Source organism: Procambarus clarkii, chromosome 27 (assembly GCF_040958095.1).
Source record: "Procambarus clarkii isolate CNS0578487 chromosome 27, FALCON_Pclarkii_2.0, whole genome shotgun sequence".
Lineage (NCBI taxonomy): Eukaryota > Metazoa > Arthropoda > Malacostraca > Decapoda > Cambaridae > Procambarus > Procambarus clarkii.
The window spans coordinates 10682951-10697140 of record NC_091176.1 but is presented as its reverse complement, the minus strand read 5'-3'; the positions used below and the strand labels follow the sequence as shown (position 1 = coordinate 10697140).

The window sequence follows — 14190 nt, the reverse complement described above, 5'->3', positions numbered from 1 at the left end:
ATATATATATATATATATATATATATATATATATATATATATATATATATATATATATATATATATATATATATATATATATATATATATATATATATATATATATATATATATATATATATATATATATATATATATATATATATATATATATATATATATATATATATATATATATATATATATATATATATATATATATATATATATATATATATTTTTTTAATGCCCTCCTCTTTTTCTCAATCCAGCCAGGTCCAATGCCTGGGGTACGTCCACCCATGGGTGGTGCTGGGGGCATTATTCCTCCGCCCCAGGGCAAGGGGTCTGGGGCAATGGGTATCATCATGCCTCTCTACACTGTGGGCATTGTTGTCTTCTTTGTCTACACCATAATGAAGGTTAGTGAGACAATAGTAGTTTTCAAAAATCATTTCTGTTGTATTTATTAACTAGATAGCTTTCTTTTTAATTAGGTGACCTAACAAATATTTTTAATTTGTTTATTTCTCATCCTTTAATAATAATAATAATATTAATATTTTATTCATGAAATATGGAAACAAAAACATAATTCAGAGATACATTTGAAGAGACAAAGATTGGATATTAAATAAAGCTGCTAATATGCAAAACATTTCAGACAAAACTTTGAATAATTCAACTAAAATTGTTTATAGGTCTAAGGGGGGGTAAACATTTAATAGTAAACAAGAAGTAAGCTAACACATGTGAGATATTATAGAAATTATTAAATGATAAACAGTATAAAGGTGATACTGAATAATGATAGGCATGGACTACTATGGATCTATTGATTCAAACGTTTACCGTTTATTTTTTCTCCTTTAATATATTATTTGTCTCCCTGTTTCTTGTTAATTAGCATTTTTTAGATCCTCTTTACTCAAGAGACCCCCCCACTTATGATCTCTTAATTAATTAATGTAATATCTTGCTAAGTTAAGAGTCTCTTCACTGTAATATCTTGCTAAAAGTCTCTTCACTGTAATATCTTGCTAAAAGTTTTGTCACTGTAATATCTTGCTAAGTTAAGAGTCTCTTCACTGTAATATCTTGCTAAAAGTTTTGTCACTGTAATATCTTGCTAAAGTCTCGTCACTGTAATATCTTGCTAAAAGTCTCATCACTGTAATATCTTGCTAAAAGTCTCATCACTGTAATATCTTGCTAAAAGTCTCATCACTGTAATATCTTGCTAAAAGTCTCATCACTGTAATATCTTGCTAAAAGTCTCATCACTGTAATATCTTGCTAAAAGTCTCATCACTGTAATATCTTGTTAAAAGTCTCATTACTGTACTGTAATATCTTGCTAAAAGTCTCGGCACTGTAATATCTTGCTAAAAGTCTCGTCACTGTAATATCTTGCTAAAAAGTCTCGTCACTGTAATATCTTGCTAAAAGTCTCTTTACTGTAATATATTGCTTAGTTAAGATCTCTTTTCTTTCGACAAAGTCTGTACGTACTCTTACTTTACACATGAAACTGGCATTCTGTCTATATGTTTTTCATTCTAAAAAAATATATTATTTAAAAAGAGCATATTTTTATGCGGACTTAACACAAACATATAGCACACAACTGTTATGCCTTCATCATAATTCAGTGTAGTGCTGAGCATCTTTCACTGTCGTGTCATCATCATACTTCAGTGTAGAGATTCAGAGCATCTTTCACTGTTGTGCCATCATCATACTTCAGTGAAGGCTGCATATCTCTCACTGTCGTGCCATCATCTTTCTTTAGTGTAAACATGCTGAGGATCTCTCATGATTCTGTAACTGTGTCTCTTCTTCATATTTCTATGTGTAGGTGTTGTTCAAGAAGGGTCAGGAGGATGACAAGACACCCAAGCTGAAGGACTTCGGTTTGGACCCCGAATATCGAAAGTACGTCTTTGCTGAGGAATACCTGGATAATGCTGATGTGTCCACGAAGGATCAGTTTAGAAGACAGCAGCGGGAAGAGTCACGTTCACGGAGGAAGTACCAGCCAGACCAACAGGCAGAGGCTAAAATTGGTAAGTGGAATTGCTTTGGTTCAAATATTAAAATTTTCCTGTACCTGTAGAAACAAGAGGTTTAAGGTGTAAATTACAGTATGATGAGGAGTAATGAAGATTTAATTGGAAAATAATTGCAGCACGGCCACAATATACAGTAATCAGCACAGGTAACCTTGATGTGTAGGTTCATAATGGCTGTATACTATATTTCAGTCAAAGAATTACAGTTGTTAAGATATTCGCAAACATTATAGTAAAATAAATTATAATACTGCATAGATATTTAATAAATAAACTAAAGAACTATGAACACTGTAAGAGAATAGTTGTCCTCGATGTTTAGGTTCAAATTTTGAGTCAAAAATTAAAATTGTATTAAAGCGAATGTATTCATTTGAACTCACACATTTAGATAAATTGAATTTAAGTGATGTAACACTGAGCATTATGTTAAGGTAGAACTTGACTGTGGTGATAAATCCCAATATTAAAGGTGCCTCATGGAACAGAAAAATTCATCTGTTGATAAGGTATACAAATTTAACTTCGGTTGTGTACAAGTATGACTGATTTTGTGTATAATATCTTTGACAGAGATTACAATGGATGTGTGTATATAGACCTACAATACTTAACTTAGACCTACAACATATATCTTAGCACCTTTCATAAATTTACAAATTGAACAGCTCACATCCAAGATGCTGAAAGTTAAGAGTCTATTAGTGGGTTTTTTTTATGTGGTACAATAAACTGTTCAAGATGAATGTTATACTCTGCCTTATGTAGTTTCTAAGTGAAATATCGTTCATTTCATTGGTCATCGTGTTATTAGTGTGCCTTTAAGTAACAGGAGCTCTGCTATTTAAAGTGCCTTTTCATTTCACACATCAAAGAGCCTATTTTATATGTTGTAACGTTTGAGGAAATTACACACAAAAATTATAATACATCCCCAGGTCCCAAAATCAATTCAATACATCATAAAATGCCAGGTTTCTTCTACTGCATCTGTAAAATGTTAAGTTTCTTGAGAGTTACTGATTATAGTTTGTGGAGTTTGTATATTGTATTATCAAGGGGTGGTTGAACCATAAATTTAATGTACTAAAATATACTCTGTGGACAGAGTATTATTGCATTTTAGCAGCATGGCTAGTGTTGCTTCTCTCCTCTCACTAACATGTCACTGTTAATTCTGCTGCTCAAGCTGGTAAAGGATGGAAATCTCAGAACAAGATGGACACAAAGGGCAAGAAACTGGGTAGGTTCTCTGGCAATATTTTCCCAGAGTTGTTTCCTTCGTACATCACTGTGAGCTGCTCCATTCACTCCTGTACTGTTCAGTGTTCACACATATAATTTGATGTATAATTAAATCGATAATGATAAATTTTAAAACAGTTTTTTATATTTGTAAATATATAGTAATCCATTTAATATATGGCAATACAAAAATATAATATGAATCTTAAATAAAGCTGTCAACTGTAGTCAGTAAATTAAATTTAACAGGCAATTAATTGCTATAAATAATAATAATAATTTTTATTTAGGTAAGGTACATACATAAAGAGATTTTACAAAGTTTGTTGGCTTTATAGATAGAGCTAGTACATACAATGCCTAAAGCCACTATTACGCAAAGCGTTTCAGGCAGGTAATAATAAAATAATAAATAAAAGTAAACTATAAAACTATTATAACTATTTATAAACGATTTATAAAATAAAATTATAAACTATTTATAAAAATAAATAAAAGAACTATACTAAATACTAGTACGGGATTGATAATCGCTTGATAAATCCCCTTATCTTAGAATCTGTAGAGCTTACCTGAGTGTGTTTTAATGATTCCTAATACAAAGGTATACAAAATATGTGCTAATTGTATACAGACAGTATACATTTACATAATGTATTCTAATTCAAATATGGCTATGACCTAAATGTGCAATATAAAATGAATAGCACATTTAATATAAAATATATTTCCCTGTTGCTTTCCTTATAATATTACTTTACTGCTTTTGTTTCTTTTTTTTTATCACTTGTATACTGTCCTGCATCACATCAAATATAGCATTCTCTGTCTATTTCTCCAAAAGTCCTTTCTCACAACAGTACTTACAGCAGAAGCTCCAGGGCACAGAGTAGACATTGAACAAGACATAGAAAAACACTAGGTGCAGAGACGAGACCTCGTGTTATTCAACTTGTCATTGAACAGGAATAGCAGAGACTGGGTACACAGTAGGTCTGATGTGGCCTACTATATACCCATTCCAGTTTCTGCTAAAGATGCTGCACTGGAAAAACATTTAAAAAATTTAGGATCTTCTTTTCACATTATATTTTCTTTGTAATGTATGTGGATTTGGGTGACAACATTCAAAGAGATTAGTGGTTTTTTATGTTTATTTAATATAGTTTTGGTTACAGCAGTCGGTTGTTAGAAATGTAATGACATGTCGTGATAGTTGAGACGAGGTCTAGAGCAGAGAGCTTATGCGAGGCAGGTGGTAGAGAGCTCAAATATGGCACGAGAGCGGATAGCTCGAATATACACCGAATCTGGCTGAGGCTGTAGCATCTTGTGAGAGTAGGAACTAGACTCATTGGGTGTTACAGTATTGCTGGTGAATGTCAATGGTGTTAAAAGAAGATCCAAAGTGTATACAGGGCATTTGTCACTGAACCACTACTGGAGTTGGACTAGTTCTGCTCCATTCTTGGTGGTTTATATTCAACGCTTCTCCTGACTTGTCAAGTTGATCATCATCTTGCTGGTGTGTAGGAGAGTGACCTAAGTATCAGGTGCACATGGGCATCACTGGGTACCCCATCTAGTAATGTCCATTATCTCCATAAATGATCTACCAGGAGTAATACAGAATTATATTAGCATGTTTGCTGATGATGCTAAAATACTAGAGAAGATGAGAAACTTAGACGATTGTCATGCCCTTCAAGAAGACCTAGACAAAAGTGTGTGGAGCAAGACTTGGCAAATGAAATTTATTGTGAATAAATGGCACATTATGGTATGTGGAATAGGAGAAAATAACCCACACTCAACCTACAAATTATGTGATAAAGCTTTAAAGAATTCTGATAAAGAAAGAGATCTAGAGGTGGTTGTGAATAAAAAAAACTGTCACCTGAGGATCACATAAAGAACATTATGCAAGGAGCGTATGTTACACTTTCCAACTTTAAAATCACATTAGAATCACTTTAGAATCAAAGTGGATGGCTAAATATTAAAGAAATTATTCATGATCTTTGGGAAAAAAAGTTGGAATATGCAGCAGTTGTATGGTGCCCATATCTCAAGAAGCACATCATTAAACTAGAAAAGGTGCAAAGACTTGCAACTAAATGGCTTCCAGAACTGACTTCTAGCAAGAACTATGAAGAGAGGTTAGTGGTGTTAAATATACCAAAGCTAGAAGATAGAAAAAAAGAGGGAATATGATCACTACGTACAAAATAGTAACTTAATTGACAAAATTTACAAAGAAAAATGCAACTTCATTAAAACTGTTAAAACTGCAACTTCAAGAACAAGAGACCCACAGGTTCAAACTAAGGAAACAAAGCTGCCAAAAAAATATGAGAAAGCTTACTTATGCAGAGGGAAAGATGGTTAGATCAAGTTAAGTGAGAAGGTGGTGGATGCCAAAGTCGTCAGTAGTTTCAACGCGTTATATGACAAAGAGTACTGGGAAGATGGGACACCATGAGTGTAGCTCTCATCCTGTAACTTCATTTGGGTAATTACACTTAGATAATTATAATATATATTTATTTACCAGATTTCTGGCATATATGTAGAAGTGATTTAAACTTCTGACATTGTCTTATGGGGCTGAGAGATTCCTTATGCATTCTGCACACTATTATTTTGTACATTGTTACTTTGATTTTGTGCCTGCTTTTCATCAGAAATATGTAGGGTTAGTTCTGTCTGACTGGGTGAAGTACTAGGTCCTCTCCTCCATCCACTGTCAACCACTTGGGCTGGACGGTAGAGCGGCGGTCTCGCTTCATGCAGCTCGGCGTTCAATTCCCGACCATCCAAGTGGTTGGGCACCATTTCTTCTCCCCCCCCCCCTCCCCGTTCCATCCCAAATTCTTATCCTGACCCCTTCTAAGTGCTATATAGTTGTAATAGCTTGGCACTTTCCCCTGATAGTTCCCTTTCCTTCCACCAGCAGCTCCATCCACTGTCATATTACCTGCCCTCACTTTATCTTCTTTAACTTTGAACCACTGTATTGGTTTGTGTTTCTTAACTCCTATGTGCTTCCTCTTCTTTGGATTTCTTTCTAGTGCCTTACCTGAAGTGTTATTAGCAGTGCCAGCAACATATCAAAATAGTTGGTAAATAATCATAGATAAAAGCCACTGGCAGTGTAGGGAGTGTACAATAATTACAACAAATTTCTCTAAAATGAGCATATGCCAACTAAATGGCATTCCATTTCTGCCCATGACATGGCATGTCATAGTGTTTTTGCCTGAAATGTTATGCGTGTTAGTGGCTTTGCAAGAATATAAGAACACCATTGTTATGTACTCTTACAGACTCAATGGTCTTTCTTGTAAATAAATAAATAAATAAATAAATAAATAAATAAATAAATAAATAAATAAGATAAATAATAAACATAGATACAATGTGATCTCCATGGGAGATTCATGTATCAGTGAGAAGACAGTTGCAAAGTTAGGTTTCTCATAGAGAAATCATGTCAGAATATATCAGATATCTGGAGGTTGGATTATCATACTTTTCTGTGTTTTGTTAATACATTTTATCCTTCTATAATTTTTAAAAGCACATGTTCAACATACCTAATATATTTCTTTGACACTGTATTATACTTTCTATCATGAATCTTATTACAGTTAGCTTACCAGTTTGTCTTGTCACACCTTATTACTTGTTAGACTTCCTTTGAGAAAGTTGACTTTTCTTTTAATATTTATTGATTGTCTATCAGACTGAGAGTCTTTAATTATCATTTATCTTTATTCATAATCACTGATATTCATTTCCTCAATTGCTGGACACTATACCAATATTTCATCCTTCATTTATCTTTCTAAATGAAGTGTACGTGCACCTAACATCATGTTATTCATTATTTTGTAGTTATCTTCTATACTAATATGAATTTATTGTTTCTAGTATAAAATATGCAAAAATGTTAATTTCCTGTACTGTATTTGTATGCAGACAATGTTACAATATTTGGTTGATAATAACTTTGCTTTACTGTTCATACATTTCTAAAGTGCATATATTGCTAAGGAATATACTGAATTAGGAAAAGTCAAAAGAATAAACAAAGTTTTATTCTAAAGCTATAATTTTTTGTTAGTGACAGTCTTGTAATACAGTACTGTATACAGTAATTGGAAAAATATTGAAGATTGTTAAGGTAAATTGTATTTTTTGTTTAAATATATATCATTGCTATTTTGTTTTCCCATGCTATAGGTGAGTGGTATCTACCAGAGGGTTTTTTAAGCCAAATAGATGATGAATCAGATGATGAAGCTATTAATGTATTAATTGGAGGTACTACAGTTGATGAATCGGCCCGGGAGACTTATCGTGATCGATTAATAGAGGGTTTGTACATGAACACTCAACAACAATGTAAACGCAAGAGCAAAAGTCAATTACAGAATCAAAGGTTAAAAACAAAGGAGAAATCTCAATGTAGAAGTTGTCATGGACTAGCCCTAAAGAAGTGGGTATGCAATGAGCCAATGCTTAAACGTTCCTTCACAGAAGAAGACATAAATTATATGTACAGTAATCAATTTTTTCAAGAGTTAAGGAATGTATTAGAAATATATGATACAAAGAGCAGTTTGAATGGTGAAGGACTTGAAGAACTCTGCTTGGTGGCTAGAGACCACCTCTGTAATACACAACATGCACCAGAGCTCAGTGGTCATCAGCATCCTTCCCAGGAAAAAGTACAGTGCTGTCATGATGATTTAAGGATAGATAGCCCTACACAACCCTTGTGTGGAAAGAGATTAATGATAAACAAAAGACGTTCAGAACAGACAATAAGTAGGCCTTGCAGCTCTCGGTCAGAATCCCTTGAGAAGAGCATGGACTATAATACAGAGGAAAAAATAAATGTTAACACATCTGTGTGTAGTAGTCATGGAGAGGCTCATATTGCACTTACAGGTGGAAACAATGAAAATGAGAAAGGTGATTTTTTAGATGTCTTATTGCTTACAATTGGAATTTATTTTGGGTAACTTATGCTAGGGAGAGGATGCTTAGAGCAAATGTTTCGCTTCAAGTAACTAAAATTAATATTGATGAGATTACTGTACAGCACATGAAGTACATCAGTACTGTTTAATTTTCTATTATGTATTGTCACTTGGTCTTGTAGATTCAAGCTTCCATCATACCTATATTTAGATATACAATTTTCTGCAAACATTCCACAATTAAGTAGTAAATACGCTGTAAAAGAAACACCTTTTTGCAAAAAAAAAGGCCTTCAGTGTTTCTCCATTGCTGCTTCAGGAGTGACAGGGTAATGTGTACACAATGGGTATTTAGTGCTAAAAGAGCAGTGTGCAGGTTGACCATACACAGTAACAATGCTCATGCAAGCAGCTTTCCGAGAATGTACTTGCACAAAACATCACTTTATTCATTATTTTGTAGCTATTTTCTGTACCAATATAAATTTAATGTTTGTAAATACATATCAGATTTGTTACAAAACACAATTGATTTTTAATGACTAAATAAATATAAAAAACATATCTGACGAGCAACAGTTCTCGCTAAGTAAATTTATCATGAAACAACAAGTAAACAAATGCGTTAGTCAATACAGTACAACACATTTAAGGTGTGGATTTATATGAAGTGTTCCATGTTAAGTGGCACCTAGGCCATTCCTTAACCCAGAGCCAGCATTCACCCACACTGCTCATGCCAAACTTTATTGATCTACTGCGACAAGAAACTTTTCATATGGTCTTGTCTCGTAGTAGGGAAGGATAGAGTGAGGAGAAATATGATTTGCCACTAATGTAACTGCTTACTATAAGACTAAATAACAGAATCAAGGCTCTTAATATCCCCTTCCAAGAGCAAGTTTGAATCATCAGGACAGCCAAGCATGCACAGGAAGCCAAGCATGCACAGGAAGCCAAGACTGCAAGGGGCAAGAATGGGAGTGACTTAGGGCCTGTTTAGAAAGAGATGCTTCTTATTACACAGTGCCCTTTTCTGGGACTGACTTTTGTCATTGGCTCGTTGTTGCTACATCCTGAATAACTCCAACCAATTCAATTCACACCAGGCCCTTGTGAGTCTTTAAAAATCCTACTGGAGACCAGAGGCCAAAACCTCGTCCCCAGACAGAGGCACAAGAAGCAGATGCTTCAAGATCACTCTGACCAAAGGAAATAGCCATCAGAAAGGTAGGGTGACCTTTAACAAACAATAGCTAGGTAAAAAAAAATAAGTCCCTTAGAAAACTAAAAGGGAAAAGCATAAACAAAAGCAATAAAGTAGTACTGTAAGAACTCAGTAATTCAAATTCCAGTAACCCGAATCTTTGGGTAATCATAATAAATTCGAGTTCAAATTTTTGACTGCTCAACTTGATTAAAAATTTGGATTACTGAGGTTTCTTTTTAAATGGGAAATTCTAATAAATTCGAGTTTGAGTTTTTGACTGTTGAATTCGTTTAAAAGTTCAGGTTACCAGACTGTGACTCACACATCAGGCTGTGTAGCAGCCACATTCAACAGCCTGGTTGACCAGACCACCAACTAGGAGGCCTGGTCAGTGACCAGGCTGCAGGGACGTTAATCCTTGGGATCATCGACAGTATACAGATTTCTAGTGAATGAAAATCTGAATCAATTTAATTTTTTTAATTTTTGGACTTTCTAGGTAAAAATTTGGCTAACTCAAATAGAGGTGGGTCCCATATAGTTTGGGTTATTGAGTGTAGAAAGTATACCATAGGGTACCATCAAAACAATAAAGAAAACAGGCAACCTCTTTTCATTCTAGTATCATCCTACTGCCCCCAGGTGGCTAACCTCAGCTGCAGGCCACAAGGTCACCACACAGTCTTACAATCACCCAATCAGTCTTAATCCTAGTTCTTCATTGGTTCGCATTTTAGATTTTTGAGTCCCAATTTTCAGATACGTGGATGCAATCCTTGGGACATTTTCTTCCAGGGGCCATTTTGAGTATTTTTTCTTTCATGTGGATATATTCTTCCACATCCCTTATTGTGTGGACTGTATGGAACAGTATGTTTCGATCTAAATATGCCTAGGGTTGCCTGCCTTAGATGGCAAGTGTTGCTATCACTAATGTTGCTCCTGCCATGATAGGGTTACTTACCCTGGTTGGTTTGGGTGTTACTGTTTATCTCTTATACCATTGCTGGTCTCATCGAGACCTTTAAAATACTGAACAAGTTGGAGGATATTAATCCAGATCACTTTTTTGAAGGTCGTATGTAATAGTATCTAAAATACTAATAAATAAATAAATATATCTTTGATATCCTGAGAGTCAAACTAAATCTGTGCAAACATTTCATACAAATAAAAGGACTTCTCTAACGAATTAAAAAATTGTCCAACCTATGCCTTATTAAGAAATAAAAACAAAAAATACTGCACTTAATTTAAGGTTTATCCTCATAGTCTCCTTCCTTGTGCTTCAAACTCACACTGTATCTTGTACTACCCAGTTCTCCAATATTAGTACTTAAGACATATATCTTCGCCAGTATAATCACCTCCGTCAATTTATATTGTAGTTATATGTTGATATAAAACTTTGCTACAATGTACCTTTTCATCTTACCTGATATGTTAGATTAAGGACCTGCCTGAAACACTATGTGTGTTAGTGGTTTTGCAAGAATGTAAAAACACAACTCTTATGTAATCTCACCAACCCATTGTACCTTCTTGTGAATACAAATTATTATTATTATTATTATTATTATTATTATTATTATTATTATTATTATTATTATTATTATTATTATTATTATTATTATTATTATTATTATTATAGTTACAAGAGGCAACATCTTGAAGTTCAGTAAGCCATAATATAGGACAGAAAACTAGATGATTTTTCACCCATAGGGTTAAAAACCCATGGAATCACTTACTCATTGAAGCCATAAATGCAAAGACAATACCTAATTCAAAATCCAGTTGGAAACAATTTTCAGGAACAATGTGGGGGAAGGGATGATTCTTTGATAAGCTGCTTGCTTCCTCTCTTTGTTGAGGCCACTAGAGAAATAGTGGCCCTCAGGTAAATTCAGGTAAACTTGAAAAAGCCCACAGGAAACCCCACGACAATAGACCAGGCAAAAAGAAATGCCAATAACTCGACACTGCTGTTGAGGCAAGAAATTCCACCAGTGGAGCCACTCACATCAGTCAACCTAGGTCATGAAAAAATGGCACCAGCAGCAAAAACAGGAGAGAAAAGCCCCTTTTCCCCGCCCACACACTCCCCAGCAAAGAACTCTCAACCCGGAAACAACCAAACCAAGAGCTGAACTGGAAGGAAGACACAAAAAATAAATGAAGAAAAGCCATCTGAATGGTAAGCAATCCAAGGCCACTCAGCCAGGGCCTAGACAGAAAAACACCCTCCCTGGACCAATCAGATTACGTATGATTGGCTATCAGACCAATCATCTGCCCGAAACGCTGCGTGTACTAGTGGCTTTACAAGATTGTAATTACCATATTATGTATCTTCACAATCCCAATGTACCTTCTTGTATATGCATAAATAAATAAATAAATAAATCATACACCATTATCAGACTCAGCTGGTGGTCTGCATCTGAGATTGGTCACCTGGTGGCAGTTGGTTGATACTAAAAAGAGAACGAGGTGCCTGCTGGATTGTCTGTTTTTTTGTATTGGTTTGATTCTACCCTATAGTACTGTACTTTGGTTTTGGTTTATTTCCCATTTTCTTTTTCTAGGGTTTTATTTTTATTTTACCTTTCTGGTGGCTATTTCCTTTGGTTATAGTGATCTTGAACCCTCTTCTCCTTGTGCCACTGTGAGGGGACCAGGTTTTGGCCTCTGGTCTGTGGTTGGTTTTTAAGACTCACAAGGTCCTGGTGTGAATAATTTTCGATGGTGTTATCCAAGATGTAGCAACAGTGAGCCACTGAAAAACCTACCAGAAAGAAGTGTTTAAATTGAATGCTGTTTTTTAACAAGGCCCCAGAAGGAAAAAATCCAAAAGATTATAGAACATTTGAGGGAATTTACCTGAGTTGGAAAACACAATCACATACGGCCACCAGGTGATGCACACTCATCTAGACGGCCAAAGACTACAGTACAGTATTTAAGTTATCTAGTGCAATACTTATGTAAAGTGTAGTGAAATACAGTGCTTAGTGTGAGTGAACTAATCCTACTTTTGCCTGTTGTAGTCAATATGATGCTCAAATATAATTGTATTAAAGCTATTTCTAGCTAGTTCCCCAAATATTTAGTGCATTTTTTCAACTGTTTTCATTTGTAATTCTTAGTATCAAGTTAAATATTTCAAAACTTTTTTAATTAATGTGGCAATGTGGATTTTACATGCAAATTTATTGGAACATTGTAAATTACTCATAATTCATTCCTTTATAATATTTGTTATTATTTAATCATGCTAAATTATTAGTAAATATTGTTCCTGAACAATACTTTTTAACTTAGGTTATTATATACTGAACATTTACTCCTAATTAACTCCAGCCTTCATCTTAAACAAGGCAACTCATTAAGTGTAAATTTTTAATGTTAATGGTTTCCTATAACTATTTGTGATCATTATTCCTTCACTGTGCATGGGTCCTTGACTACCTTCCCTTCCACTGATAGTTACTGCTGTGTTAGTGGAAGAAAGTCAGGCTCATTAATATTATCAAGTAAACAACATTAATTAAAGACTTACATCACGCTGGTATGTCAGATATTTCCTTTCATATCATAGTATTTGTGCACTATTATATATTATATAGCTTGCATGGATGAAATATGTAGCACACTTATAAATATGTGAACAAATAGATTGATCACCATTATTTAGATCATGTGTGTGTACACTGCTATTTTTTTTAATTTTGAAGCAAATAAATTATTGCATTTAGGACCATTTTCACAAAATGTATTAAATATTTGCTCACACAACAGATCATCTTAGACAATTTTAATAGTCTAATATAAATGAGCTGAATGTGAAGATATGAATGGGATATATGTTACAGATATAATCAGTGTTTATATTATCTGGGGTCGTATCACACTTTTGAGACTTTTTTTTAGCAATATACAAATTTAGTGTAGTGAAGTTTACTCTACCTAATCTATTGAATTATTTCCATGCTGCAGGGAAGCCAGAATGTGACAAGAGTAAGTATAGCATATGATCTCTTTCTGTGATAGAAAGAAAGTTGTACATGTTGTAAATCTTTTATTTTTTAGGAACCTTCTTTCATATGCAGTATATTGCTGCATCAGAATAATTGGCATGAAACATTTTGTTCTTTCCATCAGCTCACTAGACAACCCTGACATTTTCAGTATATGTTCCATTGGAGATTCATGAGGTGAACTCTATTGTGAAATTTCCATAACATTATGAATATTAAAAATCTTAAGAAATAATTATAAATACAGTATATAAGACTGACTGCAACTAAGAGTAAAAAAAAAATGAGTGAGTGTGAGTATGTGTGAACTTGGGAACACTGTTTTATGTACAGTATCTCGGATTTTTACTTAAGTGTGAATGTGACCAGTTTTTGTTCACTCCATAGCTACTCTTTCCTTCTCCATTATTCTCAATACCTGTACACAGTTTAAAGAGTACATGCTGATACACTTCTCTTGCAGGGTGACTTCTGCCTCCCTTTCCTTCTTGGAGGCTGCATTAAGTTGGCTTACTCCCTATCTGTGTCTAGTCATTGGGAGGTGCTGGCTTTCCTATCGAGACCTTGAGTGCCTGTTCAGCTGCTTCAACTTCATCTGTGTGGTTATACCCTTGCAGAGTGCATAGCTGAAGTTTCTCTACCACCTTGTTTGGTGG

At 34.3% G+C, this 14190-nt stretch overlaps 1 protein-coding gene across 1 annotated transcript in view; it reads left to right on the top strand.

Moving 5' to 3' along the window:
* Nucleotides 1-14190, top strand: part of RIC-3 (RIC3 acetylcholine receptor chaperone) — a 109519-nt gene that overhangs the window by 58549 nt on the left and 36780 nt on the right. The window contains exons 4-10 of the mRNA XM_069332036.1: nt 252-401; nt 1838-2045; nt 3241-3294; nt 7542-8322; nt 8467-8613; nt 10254-10354; nt 13494-13514. Coding sequence (XP_069188137.1) covers nt 252-401; nt 1838-2045; nt 3241-3294; nt 7542-8322; nt 8467-8613; nt 10254-10354; nt 13494-13514 — 1462 coding nt within the window. The remainder of the gene's footprint in view (nt 1-251; nt 402-1837; nt 2046-3240; nt 3295-7541; nt 8323-8466; nt 8614-10253; nt 10355-13493; nt 13515-14190) is intronic.